The 26809-nt window shown below is 40.1% G+C and overlaps 1 protein-coding gene across 1 annotated transcript; it reads right to left on the bottom strand.

Moving 5' to 3' along the window:
* LOC308083560 (uncharacterized protein) lies at positions 1-26010 on the bottom strand (the record flags this gene model as incomplete). The annotated part of the gene is made up of 26 exons (XM_080425874.1): positions 1-1017; positions 1563-1640; positions 1850-1940; positions 2891-3067; positions 3195-3341; positions 3908-3940; positions 4045-4089; positions 4837-4872; positions 5100-5171; positions 6321-6374; positions 7158-7211; positions 7550-7603; positions 8444-8488; positions 9184-9237; positions 9790-9843; positions 10311-10364; positions 14439-14492; positions 16571-16624; positions 17202-17255; positions 17489-17542; positions 19450-19596; positions 20754-20905; positions 21310-21351; positions 21827-21914; positions 25357-25412; positions 25929-26010. 26 exons carry the CDS (start codon positions 26008-26010, stop codon positions 809-811), a joined length of 2040 nt encoding a protein of 679 aa, XP_080282000.1. The 3' UTR covers positions 1-808.
* Between the last annotated feature and the right edge of the window lie 799 nt (positions 26011-26809).

Below are 26809 nucleotides of genomic sequence, written 5' to 3'. Positions count from 1 at the left end.
ATGTAAATATCTTGGTCAATATCACACTGACAGTATAGGAGGAGGTGAGTGCACTGCCAATGTACCTGTCCAGATCATTGAATGCAATGTGAATACTGATATGATTTGTTGGTTTGTATCCGTCTAGTAACAGTTCTGTCTTTTACAAATCAAACACATTCACTAGAGAAAACGACTTAAATGCGCAGCTTATTGCTTTGGGTTTTCAAGACTTAAAACAATAAACTGAAGACTCATATTACAAAATTTAAGATGATTTATCTAAAACATTTTTCCAGACACAGTACATGTATTTCAGATACTTTACAAAAAATATTTACATTGCATTTTTATTTTCATTTTGTTGTCACATTCGAACCAAAAATAAAACAAAAAACTGAAATGAAGGATCATTTTTGTCGCCTTCTCAAGCATAGTTGGTCTGACTGGAAACACAGCTTTTGGCAGAAATATAAAAATCTAACACATCAAATTTACTTAAAGCCTTGTCTGGCTTAGATGGAATGTCCTTTCCGATGGCTTATTCTCTGTACAGAGTCCAGCATTTCTCACCATACCCGCCCGGCACTTGAGCACCCCAAGGAACTGTACTCAGCACAACTCCCCTCCAAACCCAACCAATATAAAAGATTATTTGGACATGAGTCTGAAATATAAGCATGTTTCCATTCAAACCCAGTGTCAAGGTCACTTCCCAAGTCACCTGGAATATTATTGAAACAAACCATGATGTTGCAATGAGATGATTCTCCAAAGCCCAGAAGCAACAGAACAGCCCTCTTAACCAGCACAAGCATCATGTCTGGAGTTAGATCTGGTAGGCGCTGAGGGGTCCCTTCACCAGGCCCTGCTCTTTGCGTAGGACTGGTGCGTGAATGCTGCAGTCTCGTGCCTCACAAAATCCAGGCACTCCTGCATTCCCAGCCATGCCAGGGGTGCCCATTGATCCTGGGAACCCACGGGGACCACGAGGCCCTGCCATGCCATTTTTGGCTTCTGCCGGGTGGCCTGGCAAACCTGGGGAGAAGATAACCATAATGGAACATGAAATGTGGACCTACAAAATAATAAACCCATTTGGAAAGCACCCCAGAGAGGAAAGCCTACAAATTTGTTCCATTTATCAACAGACTATTTGGTTTTGAAACTGCTCCCACTTTTCTTAGGAGGTTATTTTCAACATTTTTGGCAGTGACCTGATGATTGCCTTTTGTTAAATTGTAAGTTAAATCCCCTGGGGGATTAATAAAGTGTTATCCTATCCTTTAGCTTTCAAACAGGAAACAGGAAACAATGTTTGTGTGGAACAGTTCTCAAGTTAACTTCTTAGCCATTTAGCCCGAGGAGCTAGTTGACTTTGCAGTTTGAATATTAGCACTCTGGTCATAAAGTTCAATTCCATAGCTAACATTAGCTTAAGGACACCTGACTCAAGAAACCATTAAACCTACAGTAGCTTATTGCCTAGGTTATTGCTTGATAATAGGAGAGTCAAGGTTTGGGTGCGTAAGTTCTTTTCCACAGTAAGGTCATTTTGTGTCCGTATAAGAACAGTGCCACACCTCTGAGGCCTTGGTGTCCATCGTGTCCTGGCAAGCCTTTACCAGAATCTCCCCTGGTACCTTTACCTCCTTTGGAACCTGTTGAGAAAAACACAGTCAACAACTATATCTACAGTATATAATTCAAATTCTATATATTTCGTTGCTGGCGGGCAGAAACCCAGCATAAAAACATAAAAAGATGATACTGTATGGACAGTATTTGTCACTTTAACATACATTACAAGGTTTACACCCGATAGCGACGATCTTGTCCTCACTATCAGGGAGTTTAATTTTGGACATACCTCTTTCACCCAGTGCACCCTGCTGACCATCCAATCCTCTGTCCCCTTGGACACCCCTGGCTCCTTTGGCTCCAGCTTTACCTGCTTTGCCCTGACACATAGGAACGTAGGGAAGGAAGAAATGTCCATTGATGTTCCCACTCTTATGGTTAAGTCAATGAATGTATACTAATAGTAATATCCAACATGTACTCTTGTACAATAATATTTCCTTGGTCACTAACAGGTAACCTTGCAGTAATAAGTTCTTTGAGCTTAGAGGGTGATGAAACCCCTAGTTTCTTTTCTTCTTTGCTCGCCCCACTTAGTCGTTTGGACCACAAGGTTCTGTACTGGGTTACACTTATTTCCTGTGTTTGTACTCAAATGTTGTTATTTTTGTCAAAGGTTACAGACGAGTTCAAGTTATGTTAAATACACATTGTGTTTATTTTCTATAATGATTTGTATCGTAATTTCAATGTTTTATGTAGTTTTCCTTTAAAAAAATTTATTAAGTCGAAAAAAGTTCAGGAACCGGTATCGAAATCAATGTATCGAATCGGTATTGATATAGGAACATTATTGAACGATACCCATGCCTAACTAAGATGTGGGAGCTGATCTCCCAGCTCACCACTGTATTAACAACTTCCTCCACTTATCACAGCCACGCCTTGTTTGCCACCACCAGCGTATAAATACACAGGTGTGATTGCTTGACTCATCCTTTAGTTATGCTTCACGTCCTCCATCCCCCAACCTCCTCCTTTCTGCTCAGTTGTTTCTCTCTCTCTATTTCTCTCCCTAGGAACCCACGGGGGGCAGTGAAGGAGCCATGACCACCTACCACTCCAGACAGAGCAACGATGGTCGCCAGGTCCTGATACTACACCCCCACCCTGAGTGTCATCCTTCCCCGGGTTCTTCACCTCAACCTGCAATCGCTCATTTTATTCTTGTTAATTGACAATTCAAAGTTCAGTAGAGGTAAGGTCTCTTACTCATAAAGGATCTATACAACTGCTCTATTTAATTCAGATGTAGGCTTGGGTAACGTACAGGTTTGCCTGCTGATCCAGATGGGCCTTTGGATCCTGGTGGTCCAATGAGAGTTCGGTTGTTGATGGGGCAGCCCTGGGAGCACTTAGCCCTGATGGAGACAGCGTACTGTGAGATCTGAGCTGTCACAACCCCTTTGCAGAGCTGGAGCACCTGTTCATCACTCAGACCTGGACCCTGAGTGGGAAGAAAGCATTCACTTCATCAGTTCATCTGCCAACATAATCATTTATACAACAGCTACAAAAATACAGTTTTTCAGTAAAGATGCATAAGACGAATATGTTTTGAGAATATTACTTACAGTGGAACCTGGCATGCCTTTGATTCCTGCACGGCCTTTGACACCCAGGTCACCACCTGGACCGGAATTTCCTCTAGTCCCTGGGATGCCGGGGGGTCCGATCCGGCCAGGGATGCCATCTTGACCAAGAGAACCCTTCTCTCCATGCTACCAGAGGGAAGGGACAACAAGAGATGGAGAGGGGAGAACAAGAGGAAGAAGCCATAGAGAAGGAATGCATGGAGACATCTATGAAGTTCCTTAACTAACTTCTTCCTCACTGCCACCTGTTCTCAGTTTCTTGATCTCGAAACAGTTCAAAATCAGAGCAATCCTGTTTGCAGAGCACACCTGATTTTAGCCAATGGCCCGAGGCCTTGATAGAAGCAGTGTGCTCCATTTTATCTCAACAGTGACTTCAACTGCATTAGATTTTCTCAGTTAGATCTAGAAAACCATTGCAGAGCCATTGCAGGACAACGTTATCATTCAACACCTCTAAAATATACTCCTTTACAAGTGCCATCATTGTTGTGAAGTTATCAAGTTACCTACAGTACTGTACTGTACAAGTTAACATACAGTAGGTTATTTTAATTATGTTATTCTAATCCGTAACTTACCAATACAGTTGCATTTTCCCCTCTTGAAATAACACATAGGAACAAAGATCTCAATCTGTAACGTAGTTTTTCTAATGACGTCATGGTGAAAAATAAGAAAATAGTAATTACCGATCCTTTGTCCCCACGGTCGCCTGTGGCTGCCTATGAGGAAGAAAACACTGATTAACAACAAACCTGTGGAAAGAGGAAGTGGAATAACATAGTTGTGCTGTATACAGATAGTCAATGAGATGTTCTTACTGTACCTTCTCTCCTTTCACTCCTTTGATGCCCCGTCTCCCTGCTGCACCCTAAGGGAAAGTAAATAAAGCCTTTAATGAGTGAGGAAGTTGTCACGAGGAATAAAACCACAAAGCAGGTCACAAAACAACTGGTGACATGCTGATTCGCATGACTTGTAAATGGCCCCTGCATGGAAAATCCTAGTAACAAAAGATGACACTCCTCTAGGTTTCTCTTGTGATGTACAGTACAATGCTTCCACTTTTTACGTGCCGTATCTGAAAGTTTATACCTGCACTTTATCCAACTACTCTTTTGACTTGCAGATAGATTTACAGACACAAAGATGGACTGATAGATAATAAAGACAATGGAGAAGTTGAGTCATGAATACCAGGAAACTACATATGACTTAAGGCACGAGGAAGACACCAAACAAAATAAACAACTGCTGATCATAGACGCCCAATTCACATGACACCCAAATACGCAATTCACTTCAGTGAAATAATTACGTCTGATGACGTTGTTATCTAGGTTTCTCTAACCAACTCCGCTCCTCTTCTTATGTATCATGTTTGTTTATGTGACCATAGTGTCACAGTTTAATTTTAATACAAAAGAAAATCTAATTCTAAATATAATTATTGTGCACGAGGAGACTCCCTTTATTTTCTTTTCTTACATTGTATAGATAGACTAACTTCCAATGAACAACCCTCCGTGATTTATTGAATCCAAGGCAGAGATCCTTTAGTTTTAGTTACTGCAACATGGTTTTGCTGTTTTAATGAGGAGTTTCAATAAGAACTTACCGTCTGACCATCAGGCCCTGTCTCTCCTTTAGCCCCCTATAAAAAAGAGATTTATTCAATTAATTGCACCATTAATTAAACACATACTTTACCTGACGTTAAGTTAAACCTTTATCCTGTATCATTAAAAAAAAGAAAAGGGAAAAAAATCTCTTTTCAGTAGGAAACAAGAGGAAAAGTGATGACAAGGTTTTGGGGAGCTTAGATAATGTGTGACTGAGTGAGTGATGTATATACTGTAAACATAGAGTACATATACACACAGGTTGGGCCTGCAGGCCCTTAGGTCCTGGTTTCCCTGGTACTCCAGCATCTCCTCGTCCTCCTTGAGGCCCCTGTGATAGATGGGTAGATAGAACAGAGAGATAAATGACATGGACTGTCATCAATAGCATAAGATACAGCATAGGAAATCAAATAAAAGATGCACAAGATGGGAAGAATTAACACTTTGTAGCATACATATTTATTCTCATTGTATATGCTTCAGTTGATAAATAAACCAATCTAAAACAAACAAACATAAACACAAACACACTACTGAGTTCAAAAAGCTATCGATGAACAGACGGGCTAAAAGACAAGTAAAGACGAAGGTTATAGTGTATATAGGGGGTCAACCTCCCTCAGTTTAGGTTTGTGGTTGGGGTTAGGGTTGTCTTTTGACTGAGGAACAACCTAGGTATGCTCCCATCAATAGCACCAATAACAGTAACCATAATAATAACAACCACAACAATAATGCATCCAAATGAATATTGATTCTATATGTTTTGTCATTGAACAGATTAGATCATATCTCCCCTCTCCATCAAATGATATGAATAGTGTAAGAATTATTGTATTTTATGTACCCTCAAAATAATCACCAAAAATCGAAGATACTTTGTTAGCCAATAGTGACTTCATATGCATTCTTTTATTAAACCGGAAGTGAGTAACTTTTCAATCACAAACATGTAAAGGTTATCTTTGCTCGGTCCATCATGTCTGAGTGGCCTTTTTTATCTCACAGACATTACAGTGTTCTAGGGACTTTCCCTGGTTGTTCTCCCTTTCATTTTGAATGCCAGTGAAAACAGTATTTTTTCGCCTACACAAAACTCACCACATGAAAAGACATGCCAGTTAGAACAATTAGCAAGTAAACATTGTGGGTTCAATTCAGGGGAACTTTAAATCCATATAGTGTTGATGTTGCTGTGCAGTTAGATGCAGTATCTAGAGAGTATTAAAAAAAAGCCTTTAGGCTGTGGTGGTAAACCCACTTACTGTACATAGTCCAAGCAAAAATCACCAAAGAAATTGAGGTGTTGTCCCTGCTTACTTAGAAAAGTACCGGTAAGCAGGGACAACACCTCAATTACACCAGGGATTGCTTTTGCCATTGTCGAACAAGGCCTCAGGAGTTCTCTGACAGAATTTATGGGTCTTATGTCATGTGACAGAACCACCATACCCCCCCCCCCCCCCGCCCCACTCACCACAGAACCCACTCTCCCCGGAGGTCCTTTCACTCCACGATCCCCTCTGCTGCCCTGCAAGAAACCGTGCACTATTTCAGTATCATCACAATCACTTTAACCACCAAGTACTATTTTTGTATAGGAACTGGTGACATTGGCACAAAGATATACTGTGATAGGAGGACAATAGTACCTCATATAGTGCAAATGGTCATCGCAAAAGACATTATGGGTAGTGGATCCTACAGTACACGTCTTTCATATGAAGATGTTATTAATGTATTGTACAATGTGCTACAGCTACTGTAGATCAACTGAGGCCCTCACATAAGCACCCATATACCACAAATCTGTTGTGGAATTTCTTGTTCAACCTCATGACGTTCAATATACAGTAAATCTTCCAGTGTGAATATTCCCTAAAAAAAACACGTCTAATGTTATACCTATGAATCCTTGAACGGAAACAAAACATTTCAGTGTTTGGAAAACCCTACTCCCTACTAGAGGAACTAAACCAAAATCTGTGTGAAGCCTGTAATCTATTGATGAAAAGCAGGGTACTGAGCTGGCCATCGCGTATTTGTTGGTGTTGGTGCAAGGTAATGTCATTCTCTAGAGAGAATGACATCATCTGGCACCAACACCAGCCAACAGCAGATGTTTAGTTCAGTACCCTGCTTTACCCCAAGTAGATCTTAGGCTTTACACAGATTTGGGTCCGAGGATTATTATATAGTTTTACATCTGTAGGCTTAAATAAGTCTATTGTATCATTGTCTGTGTAAGTGCATGCGTATGTAGTCTACACATGGAAACAGTGGTGAAGTTAGAAGACCAAATTTGTCTCTTTACCTTGGTTCCAAATACTCCCGGCTCCCCCATAACACCAGGAACTCCAATAGGACCCTGGTAAAACAAATCATCAGGGATGAACAGAGATACAACATGTTGGGTTATAGTCTGGATGCCTCTACAGAGTGCATATATTTCTTCTTTTTATCATCGAGCTCACTGGGTTCCGGGGACGCCCCGGGTTCCCTTACGGGTCTGTAACTCTGAGAGAGTACAGGGCCATTTGGTTCCATCTGTACACTCTCAGATTTGAATTAACTCTGAGGATTGTACAGTGTCGATTGGGGTCCCAGAGATTAAAAAAAATATTGAATGGGGGTCAGTGGCACTAATGCATATAAAACTGGGAGTCCTTGAAATTAAAAAAGAGAATTACTGGTCTATCTACTCACATCTTCCCCAGGCTCCCCATCACTACCTGGCAGGCCACCGAGGCCTTGGGAACCCTGAGACAGAAAGAGAGGGTGAATGGGGAAAAATAAGGACATAGAGATAAAGGAAGGGGGTTAAAAATTAACAAATGATGCATTTCATTATCAGATATCGTGTTCACCTTCAAATAGACACTTTGAACAAGATAAAGACTTTGACCAACTTATCTATGAAAGGGCAGTAAAATAGTCTCTATGGTTGTACTGTAGCAACAAAGATATTGACTCTTTAGGAATAAAGGGTAAAACAAGCTTAAAGCATGCTGACTTTTGGGTTTACTATCAATACTTTGTTTTGACACCAGCGAACAATAGTTTCATTTTCATTTTCGAAAGTTCACCCAAATGGAATGCCCCATACACTAGATGCACAACACACAAGTCAAGTCATGTATGAAAGACATTGTTTCAGTTTTTATTTCAATATATATCAAGCATACTTTCACTTTTACTTGTTACAGTTACTTCACTATGAGAAATCCTTCAATCAAGCTTTTGTACAAGAAACCCCACCTTACTCAAAAAGGAATGTATTCAACTTGGAGGATGTAGTGCCCAAGACAAGACCCGGCCACAACAACTATGCCCTTCGGGCTCAGCTCTATTGGCACGGTGGGTTGTGCTTCGTTTGCCCAGTGGGTGGGAGACTGGGGTTTGATCCCAGCTCGGGTCTAAATCACTACACATGGTTGTTCTACCAATGACTGGAATACAACTCTTATAATGTGCTGCGGGAGGAAGAATCTCTGCTTGTGTCAATCTACAAACAATACTTAACTGTAGGCTTTAGGTAAGGTCTGAAGGGAAAACAAAAATTCCCTGCCACACTTTGAATGGTGAGGTGAGAGGTTGTACCTTTTTCCCAGAGCCTCCTCTGCCTCCTGGCTGTCCAGGATAGCCCTGTCAGGAAGGAACAGCCAACAACAAGTTCAGATTATTAGCACTTCAACTCTCAGAATTAGAGTTGTAAGAATGTTATAGAGGAGTGCTTTGCTTTCAATTAAATTGCACTCAAGACAGAGCTAAAATAACCTGATTGTCTATATCGATAGATACAAATAAAATCTGTTGTATACTGTACTAACAAAATGTGCCCGTATTTAGTAATGTTTTAGTATATACTTCTAAAAGTACACTCAAACATAGCATGACAAGTACACGTTTCATGCACATCAAGTACATAGTTTTCTAGATACATGAATAAAGAGTCGCAGTGTGTCAAACTATTTTCAGGTCAGGGGCCAGAATGGGCAAAACGTCTGATGATGTGTAGGGTTTCAAGAAAATAGGACACTGGCACACAACTAAGTATAAATCAGGCCTAAGAATCCCATGCATGGAAACATAGACACCCACTGTTTTACACCTGTAAACCTGTGATGTGACTATAAAGTTGTCTGATTCTGACCCTTGTTGATCCTACTGTTCTTGTTCTGGTCTGAATAAATGACAGTGTATCTTACAGTATGGACAGAGAACATTAGGTCCAGAGTAAAACCATCATACTTCTAGCGTATACAGTACAGAGTACATTAATAAAGTAGTACTGGAGAAGAGATGAAAGAGATGAGTCAAATAGATGAGTCAAATCTTACGGTGTAGCCTGGATCCCCTAGATCCCCCGTGAAGCCAGGTGCTCCGATCTGGCCCTGTGAGGGACAGAACATAAAAAGAATGTTTGGTGTTTTCCTCCATCGGTTTTAGCAGGTTGTCAGTCTTCTTGAAAGTGGAATGAGTGCGAACATGTATCAGACCAATATCTGCCATTGTGGTTTTCCATATAAAAAGTAAAAAAGTATACCTTGAAAGTATACATTTGTGATCATTAATTTTACACACTTTAGAAAACTGCTTTAATGTTGAGCATTATTCATGGTGAGCAACTTGTCACACAACACTGTTGCGTAAATTCGTCTTCAGAATGGAGTTGTTTGATCACACTTGAGCCTAAGCTCATTCCATTTCAAATTCTATAAATACAGACTACTATAAACACTCCCATTTGTGCTTCAGCCTTTTGCAAGACAAGTTGCTGAACTTTGTTTTATCATGGGGTTGTTAGACATACCTCCTTTGGGTTGACATGAAGTAGATTCAGTCGAAGTAGGAACTTCTGGTTGTCCACTTAGGACATTACTAAAACTAAAGGCCATGTAGGTATTGTGCATCATAACGGTAACGTTGATAAACATCTGACATACCTTGTCTCCACCACGTCCCTGAGGGCCTTGTTTCCCTACGACACCTTGTGATCCCTGTAGGTAGTGTTAACATAATAATGTTAGAACTATGAATGCAGATCCATTAACAATTAACTCAGAGGTATATCATTAAAACACAAAACACAAGCTAAACTTTGTGTTCATGTCAGGAGAGACTACAACAATATAGGTCTTCACCCACTTGAAATGATCTGTTGCATAGGCATGGAAATGTCACTAAATTCGAATTCATATTTAAAAAAAAATTAATTAACTAACCACTTTCAACCTGGTGTCCCTATTTTCAAAGATTAAAAAAAAATAGCAGATCTACAAGGTTGTAGATGGGCTAATTTGCTATTCATCGTACAACAAAATATAGTAGGGCTTAAGTGGTTAATATTAATTTCATAACATATCAAGAGTAACTGTGAGGAACATAAAGACATGCTTGTGATATCAGGACTTAAACGGCAGTATAATTGCGGTGTACATTTTGCAATCAAACGTCTCATAATTACCTTGATGCCTTTACCGCCCTTACTACCCGTGGTCCCAACTGCACCACGAGAGCCCTAAAATAAAATAAATACACAGTGTTAGGAAGACTAGACAGCTTAAACCTGTAGGGGCCATTTCTAAATATCACCCCGAAAATAACTATGTGACCTTTACCAACCAGAATTGCAGTGCAACCCAGAGCCCCCACCAGATGTAGCAGTGATTGTGATTGGGTTTTAAGGTCAAAGTAACCTCCTTTTGGTACACAACACACCTCCTTCCCTAGATGTTATCATATACCAAGTTTGTTTGGTCATCCTAGGCCATTGTTATCAGAGGTGGGACAAAGTCCCTATGTTGCAAGTCCAAGTCGAGTCTCAAGTCTTTGCTCTCAAGTCCCGAGTCAAGTCCAAGTCAACACAGCCAAGTCCCAAGTCAAGTCCAAGTTCTCAGCTTTTTGTTTCGAGTCCCACACAAGTCCTTAGCATTTTGGTTCGAGTCCCACACAAGTCCTAACCTTTTGTTTCAAGTCCCAAACAAGTCCTAACCTTTTGTTTCGAGTCCCACACAAGTCCTAACCTTTTGTTTCAAGTCCCAAACAAGTCAAAATGTTAATTCAAGATATGTAAAGATTTACATAAATCATGACCATTTTTCACAATTTGCATTTGTTTTAAAACAGGCCAACAGAACGCAGATACTGTACTTTTAATTTCCTCCTTGAGGACAGGGTTTAAAAGGGCCCTTTTTAATGAATATAATGTAATTTTGTACAATCTGTATGGTAGAGTATGTTACTACAATATAACTTATACAATCAGGGTGGTTGTATTTTGTCTCCCTGCTCTTCTATTGAGACATTTAGATAATGTCAAAGGCCATGTCTCACCTAGACACAGGATCTGACACAAATTCAGTGTATCCTCTGATCAAGCAGGCAGGCTCTATTATCACAATGGTGAAATTTCAGCACTTGCACTGGAAACCGCGTTCAAATCCGGGGTAGAAGAGGAAATGTATATAGCGCTGAAGTGGTCAATGTATGTTTTGTATTAATAACCAAAATCTACAAAGTAACTGGTACCTAAAGTTTTCAAATAATTGTAGTGGAGTAAAAGTAGGCTAATATCTGCCTCTGATATGTATGTAGTTGAGTAGAAGTAGGTAGCTGATATATTGCACTTTTACCTTAGCGCTAGGTATACTCTTGGTTGCTTGTTTTTGCAGAAAATGCACTTAGGACTTCTGGTGATTAGTAGTTTTGTTCCCTACCTATGTTGAATGCACTTACTGTAAGTCGCTTTGGATAAAAGCGTCTGCTAAATGACTGTAATGTAGAAGTAAAGTACTGAAAATTGCAAATACTTCAGTAAAGTAAAAAATAAGTCAACATTGTACTTAAGTAAAGTACTTGAGTAAATGTCCTTAGTTACTTTCCACCACTGGTTATACTGTAGTTTGCTCTTAGCACGCCGTAATGTTAATGTGAAGTATAGGTCTTGCCTTGCATACTGCTTTTCTCGTCTTGTCTTCCACCTTGTAATCTTTAAAACCGAAAGCTATAACTGCTGGAGTTGACATTTTATTCCACCTGGCTTCAGTTCCAGCAGCGACGGCAGGAGTGAAGCCGGTGTGTTGTTTGTTTGGTAACGTGCAACATGTGGGCCAGTGTTGCCAAGTATCGGGAGAGAAACAAGCAAACCGACTTCCAAAAACAAGCCAAAAACAAGCCAAAGTTTGTCCAAAAGTTAGGGTAAATAAGCAGCTTTGGCAACACTACACTAGGTGTCACTGACGGCCGGGATTTCTGACTAATAACATTATAGTTGATGCACACTTTTTAAACATTTTTGGCTTGCTTAAGTGACTTCAAAGTGACTTGAAAAGACAAGTCAAGAGGGCTCAAGTCAAGTCAAGTCTCAAGTCTTTAGTGTTCAAGTCAAGTCAAGTCTCAAGTCTTTGGCATTCAAGTCCCAAGCAAGTCCAAGTCTATTTTTGATTTGGTCAAGCAAGTCTAAAGTCATCAAAATCGGGACTTCAAGTCAAGTCGAGTCTCGAGTCTCGAGTCCAAGTCCCCACCTCTGATTGTTATATAGGAGATATTCTCAGTACAATATATTAGAAAAGAAAAGTGTGCACACACACTCCCTGAATGCCAATTCAGAACCTCTGCCTCTTTTTTTACATGGCCCTGTTATAGTGCCACCAGGAGGCCGATTTGTGCAAAACCTATTTTTTTATATTACTCCTACAGATTTTATCCAAACATCACGCAAATCAGTACACAGTATCTCTATAGTCATGTGATCAACCTGGATTTGTCTGATTTTCCATATTCCATCATGATTGGCTAAGGTTGGCTTCCAAAGTTTGCAGGATTGGTCCGTTTTGAACTAAATGCCTCAAATCATGAACGCAGCTTGCGATTTCCGTGCAATTTCACACGCACATTCCCACTAGGCTGAGGAAGAAATGCCACTTGAAAATGTTCAAATCAGCCTCATGGTGGCGCTATAAAAGGGCGATTTGCGTTTTTAACTATAACTGCACCGATCTGCGTGAAACTTTGCACGCATACTCCCTAGAGGCCAAGGAAAAACATTTTTCACATTAGCCTTTTATAGCGCCACCAGGAGGCCGATTTATGTAAAAAAAAAATTTAGATTAAGCCTTCAGATTTTATTCAAATTTCACGCAAATCGGTACACATGATCTCTATGGTCATGTAATCACGATGGATCTGTTTGATTTTTTATATTCCAACCTGATTGGCTAACATTGACCTCAAAATATTTGCAGGAGTGGCCCGTTTTGAACAAAATGCCGCAAATCATGAACGCAGCGTTCGATTGCGGTGGAACTTTGCACGCACATTCGCACTACGTTGAAGAGCAAACGCCACTCTTTTAACATTGCCCTATTATAGCGCCACCAGGAGGCCGATTTTTCTTTTTTATATTACTCCTACAGATTTTGTCCAAACATCATGCAAATCAGTACACATTATCTCTATAGTCAAGTGATCAAGATGGTTCCGTCCGATTTTTTATATTCCATCCTGATTGGCGAATTCCGAACATTGTTGGCCCACAATAACCTACCTGGCCTGGCGGAGACCTGTGCTCCGAGGAGCACTTTTTCTAGTTTATGTATGTGTTTACCCTGCTTACTGTAAGTCACTCTGGATAAAGAGTGTCTGCTAAATGCCTAAATTACAACAATGCTTTTACATTGAGCATCTATCTGCAGGGAGGCTAAATGTCAGAAAACCAAGATGTATCTGCCTCAATTTGCAACAAATTTTTGCCACAATAATTGGCCAAATAACAATTTAAGATGGAATTACCACAGATCTTACACTACCACATGGATCTTGCTTTCATTTTCTTGTCTTGTGTCTATCACATAAAATGCCAAAACAAAACAGAAATGGTATAGTGGCCACAAAATATACGTCTCTGGATTGAGCAGATGATGTGACATTTGTCAAGTTTATCAGCAAAATTACCAGTCAAACATCAAAGTGGACACAGTATGACTACCTGTATAACTGTGGAACATTATGACAGTGACTTCCCCTGCATGCTATGATGCTATCATAAGGTCATATACAGTGTGACTAACTCAACCTTACAGACCTTGTGAGTATGCAGTAAAATCCTTGTGTCGATTTACCTCTGTAACCAAATTTTGGTTACATGTGTACAGTCTCAGAGTTACAAATAGGAAAATTAACACTGAGGATTTTCCTGAATGCCACCTTGTGACGATTTTACCGTGAAGGCAAGGGGGCTCAAACTGATGTGGGTACCGCTGACTCATTGGCTGAGATGGCACTTCATTATAGGGACTCTTAATTCACCACAAGCTGTACTTACTAGATCTCCATAAGCACCAACTCCTCCGCGGGGTCCCTCCATACCGATCTCACCCTGTTAAGAATGCAGGATATGATGTTGGATTGCTATTGCTATTGAACTGGTATGAGCCACTATGGTATAAGAACTAGGCTTTACAGTATACATGTTGGAAGACAGGGGGGGGCGGGGGAGGACAAATACATGTTCCATACTGTTACAAGAACTCATATCTGTGCTGTTGTCTGTTATGTGTGTGCTTTAGTGATGGGCTGAAATGCTGGTATTTACCTTCAGACCTAGTACTCCTCCAACACCTGGGTCTCCGGGAATTCCAGGTACCCCCTTGTTGGCAACAGAAAGAGAAAGGTTGAAGACAAGTGACAGAGTTAGAATGTCCAGAAACAAATGGGTGGGTGGATGGATGGATAAATGTTTTGTTTGACTTTGTTTCACTGGGTATTTTATTTGTCACCATTAAGGATGTCTGAGAATGCTTGGATTACTAGCCTCATGAAACAATGTGTGAGAGAGAGGCTGAGGCAGAGAGGAAGGAAAATAAACTAATGCATATATACTGTATGGCTCATACTGCCACCTATTGGTGTGTTGTATCTAAGCAACAACAACTGAACAGTAGACAGTAACAGGTCAACTTTTGGTCAAAACTGATATTGAGAGAACTGTTAAATATAAACATGATAGCTGATTTAAAGGACTAAGAGGCACAGTTCGGGAGATTCCGACCACGGTGAACAGTACATGTAATGACGTAATAACTCTTTTAATGACTTACAAGAATATGATCTACATGAACAACAGTATTGATTTGAGGTTTTGTAATGTACCTTCATACTCTGTCTTTTATATTTTATATTAACAATAAAATTGCTGCCGTTAGGATTAATGGTATATCAGGTAGGTGTTTAAGATGTGTTGAATAGGGGGAATGAGCTGTGTGCCGTTTAATGTTCCAACCCTGAATGGAAAGAAATCGTATTGCTTATTACTTAAAGATTCTCTATGGGAACTAAACAAGACAGGGTCTAATAACAGCGAAGCTCCCAAGCAGTCGTCTATGATGTATCCATGACGTATGAAGTATAATTTGGGCAAGGTTTCCGATCCAATCCGAGGCCATATTCAACAGCGGCCATTTTGTTCTTACGTCACACTTTGGATTGGAACACCAATCCGGGGTCGGAGGTCAGATGACATCACAAGCAGCGGTCTGGGCAATTTCTCCTTTTCAAAGAAAAAGTCTGGCATTCTTGAAAAATATTCCTTTGCTAGTTCATGTAATTGGTCTTCACTAATGCTCAGTATAAGATGGTACCATTTATGTCCACTCAGAGGTGGGCTGTGGATAGTTTGGAAATGCAAATTTGGAGGACATACATACTGTACATACAAACACTCTTCAAGATGGCTTACCTCCTTGGGGCTATGGCGTAAAAATAAAGTTTGAAATCTTGTATGAAATTACCGCTGACGATGTCATAAGCAGCCACATTTCCGAGCTATCCACAGTCCACCTCTGAGACACAGAGCGTGTAGACAGAACGTTACCGTCCTATAGTGAGCATTAGTGAGGACTCATATATTAAGGTTCATGGTTCAAGGTTCAAAGACCTTGGGGCCCATGCCAAACTTCCTCAGTCGCCTGAGAAAGTAGAGGAGTTGTTGTGCTTTTTCACCAGCCATTCAGTGTGAACGTCCCAGGTGAGTTTCTCAGTGATGTGCACTCCCAGGAATTTGAACTCGCTGGCACCATTGTGTCAGGTTCTCTTCTGTAGGCTGTCTAATTGTCGTCCGTAATCAGGCCTATCACTGTTGTGTTGTCAGCAAACATGACAACTAAATTGGAGTAGTTGTGCGTGGCTATGCAGTAGTAGGTGCACAGGTAGTATAGACGTGGGCTTTGAATACATCCCAGGGGGGCTATTGTGCTGAGGGTCTGAGGGTAGTGGTTTTAGACCCCAACCTCAGCACTTCTCGTCGTTCTGACAGAAAGTCCAGGATCCAGCTGCACATTTGCTCACTTTGGGTGTGAGTGGTACCGAGTACTATATGGGGATGAAGTTCAACTTTTCAAAAAATATAAAACATATGAGAAAAAGAACGTTGTGTGCATAAGACTCACAAACAAACACAGACAGACAAACAAACAGACACTCTTATTGGACCGCTAGCCATATACAGAGCCATGCCTTAGGTGAAAGGTACTTCAAACACTCTTAAAAGGGAAGTGTCATTCTGTTAGCACATTCAAATCTCAAACTGTAGGGAGACTGCACCATAATAGACACAACACAAGAACACGTTTAAAAGTATCTCCAGATGTGACGTCCTTAATTAGACACATAGAAAATCCTTATGCAGTAAGGTGTGCAGTAGACAGTATACTCCAGTATACTCCTCACCATGCCTCCAGAGAAACCAGAGCCACCATCTCCACCATCTTCACCATTGTCTCCCTACAAAAGCAAAAGGGCACAAGGACAAAGTGAAGAAAAGTTTTGTTAAATGATGTTCATTGTGGCTGCATCTTTGTCTGTGTGTCACATCAACCAACCCTAATATAAATGAGTCTCACCATAATGGTGAGTGTTACAATGGTCACAGGGTCTCGGTGCTGATTGATAGATAGCAGCCGCTCATTCATAGATTAAATATCTCCATAATCCAGCACAGAAAAAAACACTGATTCAATTATTTTCTTTCTGCAGTGCATAGCAAAATTACTATTAATTATATAAAGAAAGCAGAGTTTTTTCTGAAGATTTGATACTAAATCAATCAGTTAAATATACTAGTTAGCTAAGGATGGAAGGGACCAGGAAGAGTCAAGCCCCCAAGAGAATTTTTCTCACCATAATAACTACTGGACATTATAGCTAGTTAAGCTAACCGCTGACCAACCAGATTCATTTAATATCCCAGACACACAACTAAGTTCATACAGTTGTGTTTTCATTGTTGTTATTGTTTGTTGAGTTTGAATCCATCCATATCAGGCTATGGCCAGAAGTATGGATAGTATGATTTTCTCACCACTGGCCCCGCGTCTCCTCCTCTTCCTCTGACCCCTTTGAATCCCCTGTAACCCTGTAACCAATACAAAAACAACAATTATAAATAATGTCATAACAATGTACTCATTATCAAATTAGGCCTACTATAATCTCCTCTTACACGATCAAATAATGTACCGTATGTGCTGTAGAGGCAGTAAAAATGTATCGCAAGAACATAAACTTCAATGTGCCTTTGTCATAGGTTTTTGCCATTCCATATTGATCAAACATTACTTTGTAGATAATAATGTGTCTGATACTCACCTCCCTTCCTTGAATCCCTGGGAGGCCTGTTTTGCCCTGCAGCCCCCTGCCACCCTAAAATGATATAAAAGTGAAATGTGTGAGAGAGACACAGACTGAAAGATCAAATGGATAGCCATCATGAACAAACTAGGACGCAAAACGTAATTGATTGATATTGATTGCATGCTATTGTGAATAATTTACTTAAAGGGTAAAGTAAAATGTTTAATAAACGGTGAAGAATACACACACTTGGGATAAGCTTTCACTTGGGATACAAGAGATTTCATTACTCTGAAGCAAGTTCAATAGAACAATTGAGATTTACAGACTATACCGGTGGTCTGTTATGTTTAGCCCACTGACTACGACACTACGACAATTTTCTAGGCATTTGAATTTTTTAGGAAACCACTGGACTCCATTCATTGCAGTAGTGTATGAAAATCAACTTGCAGAGATTTAATACACCTTAGAGCTGTTGTGTGGAAATAAGAAAGAAGTCCCCCCCCCCTCTATGTTGCCTAGAACTGGATAATTGATTGAGGTCATGTGATCAGTGACATACGCAGGGTGTACTTTTGGCAGAGTGGTCTTTTCCTTTAACAGCTCAATGATGTTTAGACAAGGCAGGGCAGGGCAAGGCAAGGCAAGGCAAGGCAAGGCAAGGCAAGGCAAGGCAAGGCAAGGCAAGGCAAGGCAAGGCAAGGCAAGGCAAGGCACATTTATTTGTATAGATAGATGTACATTTAGACAACAAGGCAATTCAAAGTGCTTTAGCCAACATTGTCTCAATTATTCAGTTAAAGGTAGGGTAAGTGATATTTTTGGGTTAAAACAAAAAGTATTTTGTTAAAAGGTTAAAGCACTATATTCTGATAGTAATCATTGCTATAGAGTGTTTGTTCAGTAACAGGAGTCTCCCCGTCTCTCCAGCTCTTTAATAAACAGAAAATACATTTTCCGGTAGGTGTCAAAATCTCAGCCAATCAGGAGGAAGTACCCATTTTCAAGCTTCATTTATATAGTGTTCCAGTTCCAATTTTGCCTGCTCATTTCTTAGTGTCATCACTTCCAATTTCACTTGTTTAATCTATATCCTGATTGAGTTCTCTATCCTGATTGGATAAAATTGGAAATGAAACTGAAACTGAAACGAAAATGCATTTTCTGTTTTATAAAGAGCTGGAGAGAAGGAGACTCATTTTACTGAACAAACACTCTATAGCAATGAGTACTATCAGAATATAGAGCTATTTAACACTTATTTTAACCAAAGAAAATCACTTACCCTACCTTTAAGTTTGGCAATCCCCCTTAATTTAGAGCAGCCAATTATTTTTACCCCCTTTAATTCCTCACCACACAATGCACTGCTGGTATGTCCTCCCAGTGGGAGGATGTAGCACCTACGTCCTATTCCAACCTTCAACATTCCCCATTGACACAGCCGCCGGCCCAGCCCAAGCCTCCCCTGAGCACGGCCAATTGGCTGTGCTCGGCTAAACCGGATTCACTGCTAAACCGGATTGTGCAATGCATTTGAACACCAAACTCTGTGGTGGTGGGGCAGGTACAGAGGTACTTTACCCCTGAGGCGGCGCCGTCACCCAAGCGCCCTCATATTTGGTAACATTTTAATGACTTTGGAGAAAATGTAATCCAGTATCTAAAAACAAATCGATTAACAGGAAAATGTTGAGTTCAAAAAAAGTTGTACTCTTAACAGTCTAATGATGATGTTGCTTCCCTGTCAAATCTTTAGCTATTGATAGCACATTACTTTGTGTGCAGCTTGTGAACCGCTCGTTGGCTTCAGTGCCGTTTGTTTGAGGATCTGTTCTCTGCTACATGAAGTTACAAAGGGCAGTGCAGAAACTCTATACTAGATGGCTTGGCCTTTGGCTACGGCATAGAAAATACTTCCATTCTTGCCCTCAAATGCAGCACATTCATAATGCCATTAAGATGGTGACTACCTTGGGTCCAGCAAAGCCTGCAAAGCCGGGCTCACCGGGCTCACAGTTGCAGTCTGTGGGCCCCTCCTCTCCCAAAGTGGCCTCAGCACCTGACTCCTCCTCAGAGGAGTCTGTATCAGGGCCTGCTGGAGGGTACTCATATGGAACCTGATAAGACATGATAATACACCATGAGGGCCAGCACAGACACATATTATATGCACACATGTTGCAAGCATGCCTTGTACCGCTATACTTGTGAGGACATTCAACTGATTTCCATTTAGTACATGAATTTCCTAACTTCTAACCATCAACAATACATCAACCTAATGTTCACATTTACCCTAACGTAACTGCACTTTCTGTAATTTGCCTCACCTTATGAGGACATTTTGGTTTTCATAAAGATAGCTGTACACACACGCACGCATGCGTGCATGCGCGCGCACATATACACACACACACACACACACACACACACACGCACACACGCACGCACACGCGTGACGCACACACACACTCTCAGTCATGTACATTGTAGCTCTATAATGTGTGTGTCTATCTCTGGGACTGGCCTTCAAAATTGTAAATGCAAATTTGCCCGATATGCCCCCTATTCCCGCATATCTGAGTAAATACCTCCAAAAGGTTAGCGACACCCACAGTCACAATACCAGAGGGAGCGTTAACAACAATTTGGTACCACCCACCCATAAAACAAACATGGGCAAATTCTCCTTCTACAGCACTGCCACCCAGGATTGGAATAGTCTAACTACATCCCTTAAAAAATGCAGTTCGCTGGGCTCATTTAAAAGAGCCTTAAAAAATCACCTTTCAGGAGGCCAAATGAGGAGGTAGTACCATTTTCCCGTTAGACAGCAGACCCTCCCCCCCCCTGTTCTTGTAAATTTTTTTCCCCCCTCTTTTTTATTTTCTTTGTTGTACATAGTGTTATATTTTTGCTGTTTATTTTGTAATGATATTTGAACTGTGGTGCCACTATATATGCCTATGAATTGAATACCAAGGCCCTCATTGGAAACAAGTCCGCAAGGACTTTTATGAACGGACCTGTTAGACAAAGTATTTTAAATGTAACTGTGCTGTTTTACATTTTTTTGCCTAATAAAATATTCAATCAATCAAAACAGTATGTGTCTATATAAGACTGGTGCATGAAAACTGGGATCGGATTCCTCTCTAATCCAATCATGGGACAGGTCATGTGATCAATGATCATAGCCTAATTTCTCTGTCCATTTGGCTGGTCAGAGACAGGCTCCTCCCTATGCATATCAGGGATGTTTTGTTCTCTCTACCTGAGTGGTCATGGTGGTGTCCTCTTTGGCGTAGTAGGCCTCGGTGGTGGTGGCGTACGGGTATTCATCCTCAGTGATCATGGTGACGAGGGTGGGTTCCGGTGCGTAGGGGTCATAGTCTTCTGGCTCTTGGGTGGGCTCCAGTGGGTACTCTGTCCAGGAGAAGAGAGGAGAGAATCATGACTTTATGTCCACTTCGGCTCTATACTGAAGGTACAAAACACTTGGACCACCTTTCAAACAATTGTATACACCCTCTACAAAAACCTGCATTGAATACACAGAGTAACCATGTCAGACATTGTCCTTACATTATTGAATTGTTGTTACTTCCGAGCTAATTAGTCTATTGAACGAGCAGAGCGACCATCATGTGCCTCATTGTAAATCTTCATGGCTATACCGGCACAAAAGACAGACCAAGTCTATTGTAATTCTAATTCCTCTTGGGGTAGATGAATCTATAATTATATGCAATTGTACAATTTATGTGATTCAACTTGAAAACTCGAATAAGCATAAATGGTGAGACAAACTATGATGCCGTGATGTTCACCTGGATGTGGCAAGGCAGAGCCCTCATAGGTGTGTTCCTCACCTGGTTGAACACAGAAATTCTCAAGTGAGTGTATTGTAACCTTATTCTTGAGACAAGTCACACAGACAAATCACACATTTGCTACGATAGCTTAGCTATGATGTTGATTTGAATAACAACACCTACTTTTCGTGTTGTGAGATTTTAGTATAAAACAAGTTTAGAATAGTTCTTATGCATTTGTCATTTTTTTCCTTCATTTTTTAATTTAGTAGTTATGTCAATTAACCAATCCACCCTAATGTAGTCCCTGTCACTGATGACACAGTTGGCCTTGTGGAGGGTGTAGACAATCTCTCCGATAGATGTGTGTTAATCACATTGTGCCCTTTTGTTGTTCTCCAAAGCCCTTTGTAAAAAGCACTTTAAACAAGTATACAAGAGTTCATAAAATATAACTGAGAATGATAACAGTCTGCCTCTGGTTTGCTAAGTGATCAGATAGCTCTTCATGTGACATCTCCTAAGCACTGACCTGACTCGTGGTCAGCAGAGTATTCATCCTGGGCATGAGAGGAGAGGGCACACAGAAGGAACACAAGCAACAGCGAGGGAACAGACACCTGTAAAGACACGTGAAAAAGACAACACAGCAATAATTTAAAAACACATTTTAAGATTTTTATACCAATGCTTTTGCAGATATTGACTGTACGCAATCTGTCTTTATCCATTGGACGTGTTAATTTTGCCCATTTAGGCTATTTCCAGCTAATGTTTGTATAGCATTCAGGGTGAAGCAGATTACTTTAGGCTCAGTGATAAATGCCCATTTCTTTAAGAATAATACATATTAGTTTGTCACTTCAAATTCATACTAACATTACAGAAAAGAGATCTTCAAACCATTCACTACTCCGGTGACATCTCTTTGATGTACTGTACATACAAATCTTGAAACTATTTTCATGGCGTGGCTCTGAAGGAGCCAATCCATCTTATAAGAGGGATCTGTCTGTCTGTGTCTGTGTATCTATGTGTCTGTTTGTTCGGAGCTAATCTTGCAAACGGCAACTTACTTCCACCCATTATTTTTTCTTTCATATTTTATTTTAATTAATTTAGCAATGGAAGTACACTGGGCTCAGAACTGCTCAAACCGTGTCCCAAATTTTAGATGACTGACATAATCAATAGGACATCATCGATATGCCAGAAATAAATTGGAATAAAAAGTTCATGCACATTTATTGTCATTACGTAATATTTGGCACTGTAGTAGCTAGTTTTGCCTTCCAACGCAATGCCTGCCTCTCCATGGGAAAGACTGACGTCATCATCATGTCAGAGATCAACATCGGAGCCACGCTCTTATTGGACCCTGCCTGTTATTGTTGTTTAACATGTGGACTCAAGCATGGAAAGAATTCCATGCTTGAGGCAGAACTTCTAACGTGCTGAAAGATTATTTCACTGAGGTTTAAGGGGTATAAAAATGTAGTAGTCAATAGTTTCACTCGAAGTTAGTGTGTTGTTGTTAATATAAACAGTCAAATAAGAGTGTCTGTGGTCATTATATCATGACCAGCCAACACAGTTACACTACAAACTGGGCCACCTTTGCTAATGCAAACATGCTCCCTGCCAAAAAAGATGGATTTGGGATATGTGAATGAATCATTAAGAGCCTGTCACCACTCATCACAATTACTTAAGCAAAAACAAAATTCATCATCTTTGGCAATAGGAAAATAAACAAACAGGTCAAAATCAGGTTAGCTGATATTGAAATCGAACAAGTGTTTGAGAATATTTTTTGGGGTATTATAATTGATAAAAACTCAACTGGAAACCATACATAAACAACTTAAGAACAAAAGTATCCAAAGCAATTGCTATACTGTATAAAATGAAAGCTAGTTTAGACCAGAACTCACTCTGCATACTGTATTGTGTGGAAGTATGGGGGAACAACTATAAATCAAATATCAATCCAATATTTCTAATCCAGAAGAAAGCCATCAGAATTGTCAACCATGCAGACTACTACGCACCAACAAATCCACTTTCATTCAATCAAACACCCTACAACTACATGATCTTGTTGACCTTAATACTGCAGTCATAGTGTATAAGGCACATAACCATCTGCTTCCATGCTGTATCCAGGAGCTGTTTGAGTCTAGAGACAGCAGGTATAACCTAAGTCCTAAGGGGATTTGGTATTTTTAAGGTGACTATGGCAAGAACCAACAAAAAAGGTAGATGTATAAGTGTCAGAGGGGTGAATCTATGAAACGGCTTGGACAATGAACTAAAAAAGTGTAGCTTAATTAACACATTTAAAAAATTGTATACATCTAAAATAATAGATAAATATAGAACATTAATGTGAATTATTAATGCAAGGAATATCAGCTATGTAATGACATGAAATTATAAATTGTATATTAATTATGATAAAGTAACGCTATAACCGTATCATTTACTCTTTATATGGTAGTTTCAAGCAAGGTACTATTATATTATTTATTATTATTCAAATCGATTACTAAAGTATCATATATGAATGTTGATATATGATGATACTTCGAGAACTCTGTAAGTCTTGTCAGTTGGTTGTTTTTTTTTTAAAATCACATTTGTCTTTACGTATGATTTTTGACGTGAAAAGGATAGGCAAAATAAGCCATTGGATTCAGCCTGCACCTTTTTGGTCTAATCCATATGTGAAATGAATGCATTGTATTTTTCTTTTTTATGACCAAAATAAACTACTACTACTACTTGTACTGGGGACAATTCTGTCATAGCTACTTTGGTCCACGACGGCAGCATCTTCTGCTGTATCAAGCACTCACAGTGCATGCTGCATGCATGTCCAATATATTGTGTGTGTGTGTGAGTGTGCACGTGCGTGCGTGTGTGTGCGTGTGTGTGTGTGTGTGTGTGTGTGTGTGTGTGTGTGTGTGTGTGTGTGTGTGTGTTAGGGATGGGTATTGGCAACAATCTCACGATACGATACGTATCACGATACTTGGTCACGATACGATTATATTGCGATACGCATCACGATACTTGGGTCGTATCACGATATTGGGATATATTGGGATATATTGCGATATATTGCGATATATTGCGATATATTGTGATATATTGCGATATATTGCGATATATACATATATCACAACTACATATTGTTTATATATACACTACATAATGAGTAGCTGCAGATCTGTGATAGGTTCTTTGAATGTTTTTCATTTTTCATATTTCTAATAAATGTATGATGTTTCAAGACAACACAATCTTATAAGTCAGAGATGTGCGGGATGTCACTATAAGTACACTTGTCTCATCAGTTTGTCAACTTCAGCTAGAGTTCAATTGAGAATCCACTGAGATCTAAACACTCAGAGAGCTCTTTGTCTGGATGCAACCACACTACCGCAGTTCTCAAACTCATCTCACATTCCAGAACATTCCCAAGTAGTTTGAAGACCTGCTAGGTCCCAGCCTCACCTCTGTGAGAGAGTAGGTGGTCTTTGACATGGTTTCAACAATGGGAATTCCAAATAGCATAGTTTTTGTTTTCTGTAAGTAGGGTATTTAAAATGGCAAACTATGACATAACTGCTTGATGAAATGATTGGTCCAGTACATTCACATATTCATATGGGCTGGCTGTAGATGTAGAATTTCATTTGAACAATTACAGCAGGCAAACCACTTTGACGTTATTGTAATATCATTGTAATTCCCATTACTGTATCTTTGATGAAGGTTGCTGGCAGTGGGTTTGATCCCTGGTTCTATCCCCGGCTCACCCCTGGGTTAGTCTGTCCTTGAGCAAGACACTGAACCCCTAACTGCTAGTGCCTTGCATGGTTTCCTCCGCTGTCGGTGTGTGAATGTGTGTTTGAATAGGTCAATTTTGGATAAAAGTCACTAAATCACTCCCAAGATTGGGAGAATTTGAATGTTGCTCATTAATGTACATAAGTTTAGTCTAAATCTATTCCTGTTTACAGTGGGCATTCAATAGATGTATGTATGGGTGTGTACCCAGGATCCTTTGTGTGGGTGGAGCTTGCGGTCATGGATGTTGACCTGCAGGTCCCCTGGGACAGTAAGGTGAAGCATTCATTTCATACTCTTTCAATCCATATCTCTCAATCCATATCAAGTTAACTAACAGTTAACTTGCACAAAGTAGACAATGTAAATTGTCATTCTATTGTCAATTAAATTGATTTAAAATTCGCCTTTCTTGCTTCAGAATGTGCGTCAATCATGTCTTGACTTCGGTCAAAGGACCAAAGTTCAACCAGTTCCCATAAATAATTACATTAAAACTATAAAAAAAATTACAGCAGTGTATATTCCTGTGTAGTTGAATGCATGGCTATTGAGGGATGAAGTTATCTCCTAATTTACAAAGCAAGACAATGACACTGCTATAAATGCAACACACAAACATAGCCTTCAACACGAGCCCAACAGACAGCAATTGTATAAACCATGCCCCAGTTGCATCAATTGTTTTGACTTGATCTCTTTAGCAGGCTCAAAGATTAACAACCAAGAAGGTCCCAAATGAATGTTCAATCAGAATACCCTTCGAGGCCTGTCTCTACCTTCAGCAGCAGGACCAATTCCCATGGCCCTGGTTTTTCTGGCAGCTACATCCTCACTTACCTGAACCCTGGAGACTCCCATGGTGCTGGTTCTGTCCATTTGGTGTTGTAATCCACTCAAACCAGCCTGCTTAGGGTACAAGATGCTTGCAGACCCCTACAAAAAGCAGAGGGAGAATTTTCCTTATTTTTCTTTCCTTGAAGCCTGCTCCTTACAGCATTCTTGCTCCCTGTTCTCATCGATGGTCCCCCTGCCCGCTCTCTCTCTCTTTCTTTTCTTTCACGTGTCTCTCTATCTCTCTGCCCAGGGATCCGTCAGGTTCCCAGGCACTAACGGGCTCCTCTCTCTCTCCTCCTTCACAGGGTGAGAAATACCTGAGTCTGTAGGGAGAGAGTGATAAAGCGGGTCAGTTAAGAGAGAGAGAGAGAGAGAGAGAGAGAGAGAGAGAGAGAGAGAGAGAGAGAGATGTGTTTTAGTGCTTTTTAGTGTGGCCACTAATTGTTGAACAGACAATTTAATGAACTTCAAATTAGATTCACTCAGTGAACTCAAACACAATGCCATCAATGGGTGTCAGAAGAAAACGTTTAACAGAAAAGAATACAGTACGGAAACAATATACACAAATATAATACTAATCTTATTTAAACAATGCATTGTCATTTTTAAATGATCTATTCACTTTGAAAGTATTTGATATTGTAGATGTCAGACAATAAAATGTTTATAATACAACAAACATGTAAGAATCAGGGGCTTCACAAGCATCAGGTAATTTTGTCTGTGAACAAAAACCCTTAAATTAAAGGTATGATGGCTACATCTAGATAATGCAATGGGCAGAATCTAGTTAAAAGGGGGATTTTCTATCAGCTCCCCC

Source organism: Gymnoscopelus braueri (genome assembly GCF_963280865.1).
Source record: "Gymnoscopelus braueri genome assembly, chromosome: 4".
NCBI lineage: Eukaryota > Metazoa > Chordata > Actinopteri > Myctophiformes > Myctophidae > Gymnoscopelus > Gymnoscopelus braueri.
The sequence above is the reverse complement of the archived record's forward strand: the minus strand, read 5'-3'. Positions and strand labels throughout refer to the sequence as shown.